Below are 2,395 nucleotides of genomic sequence, written 5' to 3' on the forward strand. Positions count from 1 at the left end.
TTTTTTTTTCAAGGATGACTTCAGAAATAATCAAATTAGCTAGTTCAGAGGTTTAATTTGTCAAAAGCATAAGTGATACGAAATGGTATCAAAAGGTTCCTAGACTAGTTATGTTAAATAAAAAATAACTTATTTACCGAAGTTTTAACATCTCCTTCGAAATAGTCAGCTTGCGCAGCAATTACACGGGTCCTAGCGTTCCTGCCACTTTAGGAATCCGGCTTGGAAATAGTTTACCATAAGCGAGTCGTCGAGGATCTGTGATTCGCTCTGGATCAACAAGGGTGTTAAAACAACGACCTTTGAGTTGCATTTTCCTCGTAGGCAAGAAAAGAAAGTCCGCAGGTGCTGAAACTGGTGAATAGGGCAGGTGCAGAAGAAATACCATGCTTTTGGCGAGAAACTAACGAGTGATGAGAGCTCGAAGAATCCAGTTCTTTACGCTCATAAGATCCGGTCGCTTTCGGCGAATGTACTTGAAACACTTCAAATCGCAGTAGAACTCTTGATTGACTGTCTATCTCTGAAGAACAAATTCTCGATGCACAATTCCACATTTCCGGGGATGACGCTCGTGATAGGTCTTCCAGATCTCTCACAGTCTTCCAGGTATGTTATTCTGCCTTTAAATCACTCGTGCCACTCGAAACATTATGTACGACCCATTACCTCGCCGGTGTAAGCTTGTCGAAGTAGGCTCAATGTCTCTTGCAGACTAAGTTTAACGCAAAATTTCACGTTGGTTCTTTGTTCCTGATCAGCATACATGGTCACAAAAACAAATTTTACAACTTGCTAAGTAAACAGTAATGTCACTCGGCACACTGCCTCATGAAAGTCTGCTAGCTCTTACAGCGCACGCAATCATGTGCAGTCACCTGTTAGTGCGCTACAGAACTAATCCGGGGACTTTTAGGTAACAACTCGTATTTGATACATAAAAACAGGTTTGGAAAGAAAATGAATGCGCTAAGCTTCCCCAGTGTATGTGGTTGGTTAGATGCATGAACAAAAGTGTTCATGCATTCATGAAGAATAAATGGCTTACTACATAAGTGAGAAGATGAACAGGCTTTTGTTTAGTCTAGAATATATGTATAATTCAATACACATAAAAGAAGGCTATCTGAAAAAAAATTACAGAATACTACATATACCAACACAAGACAGAAAGTCTAAAACTTTCCGAAAAGCGTCAAACATTTAACCAAAAGCGCTCAATACAAATTCGTAAATTTATAAGGTAAGTAGCTTGCTTACCAACCACATGGTTCCGGGTTCAGTCCCACTGCATGGCACTTTGGGCAAGTGTCTTCTACTATAGCCTCGGGCCGACTAAAGCTTTGTGAGTGAATTTGGTAGATGGAGACTGAAACAAGCCCGTCGTATATATACATGCGTGTGTATGTGTTTCTGTGTCTGTCCCCCCAACATCGCTTGGCAACCGATGCTGGTGTGTTTACATCCCTGTAACTTAGCTGTTCGGCTAAAGAGACCGATTGAATAAGTTCTAGGCTTACAAAGAATACGTCCTGGGGTCTATTAGCTCGACTAAAATGCGGTGCTCCAGAACGGCCACAGTCAAATGACTGAAACAAGTAAAAGAGAGAAAGATAGATATTATATTAAATCATGTCAGAAAGAGTGAAAATTTCGAAGATTGACGTAATTATTTCAAATTGTAGTCCTTTCAGATTTTAACTGCAGATATTTTAGTCGTATTTCATAGTTGAAATTTTTCATACTATATCACTTTAGTAAAGCTTTTGTAAGCAATACTGCAATGATGTAAAGTCGAATTTAGTTATTTATAAAGTTACATTACTATAGAGAATACATCCCTTTAGTGAGAAAGTAACTAAAGTGGCACCGAGGCTTAAGTAGCAATGTTTTGACTAACAAACTAGTGATGAATTTAAAGCAATTAAAGTGTGTAGTGGAACAATTAACTTCTGTTAGCTTTTCAAGTATAAATCATTATCGGTTAAAGAAAAAAGTGACTAAACTAGCCGGAATAGAAGTTTTCTAGTCAAGTTAAAAATGAGAAAATGAAAACAATTTAATGCAGACAAATAATTTTAATATTTCAAATCATAACGGGGAAAAATCGATAAACTAAAAAAAAAGAATGAAAATGAAATATCTTCAAAAACAAAGTTTTTATACAATAATGATTGTGGCAACGTTAGTTGTTAAAACATTAAAAATGTTTTACGCGTGAAGTTCATAATCAGAAAACAATGAGAAAGCGATTCAACTAATAAAATGTCTTCTTCATATTCTTAGAGATAGTTTTTTCATGAAATCCATAAGCATCAATTACGTGGGAAAGATTTTATTTGACTTCTATATAAATTGGAAAGGGATTAGAACAAAAAAAAAAAAAAAAAAAAAA

At 36.3% G+C, this 2,395-nt stretch overlaps 1 protein-coding gene across 1 annotated transcript in view; it reads right to left on the reverse strand.

Moving 5' to 3' along the window:
* Window positions 1–181: 181 nt before the first annotated feature.
* The window catches only part of LOC106880041 (uncharacterized), a 4,908-nt gene continuing 2,694 nt past the window's right edge, over window positions 182–2,395 (reverse strand). The window contains exon 2 of the mRNA XM_014929842.1: window positions 182–354. Within this exon, the coding sequence (XP_014785328.1) occupies window positions 182–354 (173 nt within the window). The remainder of the gene's footprint in view (window positions 355–2,395) is intronic.

The sequence above is a fragment of the Octopus bimaculoides genome, chromosome 3 (assembly GCF_001194135.2).
Source record: "Octopus bimaculoides isolate UCB-OBI-ISO-001 chromosome 3, ASM119413v2, whole genome shotgun sequence".
NCBI lineage: Eukaryota > Metazoa > Mollusca > Cephalopoda > Octopoda > Octopodidae > Octopus > Octopus bimaculoides.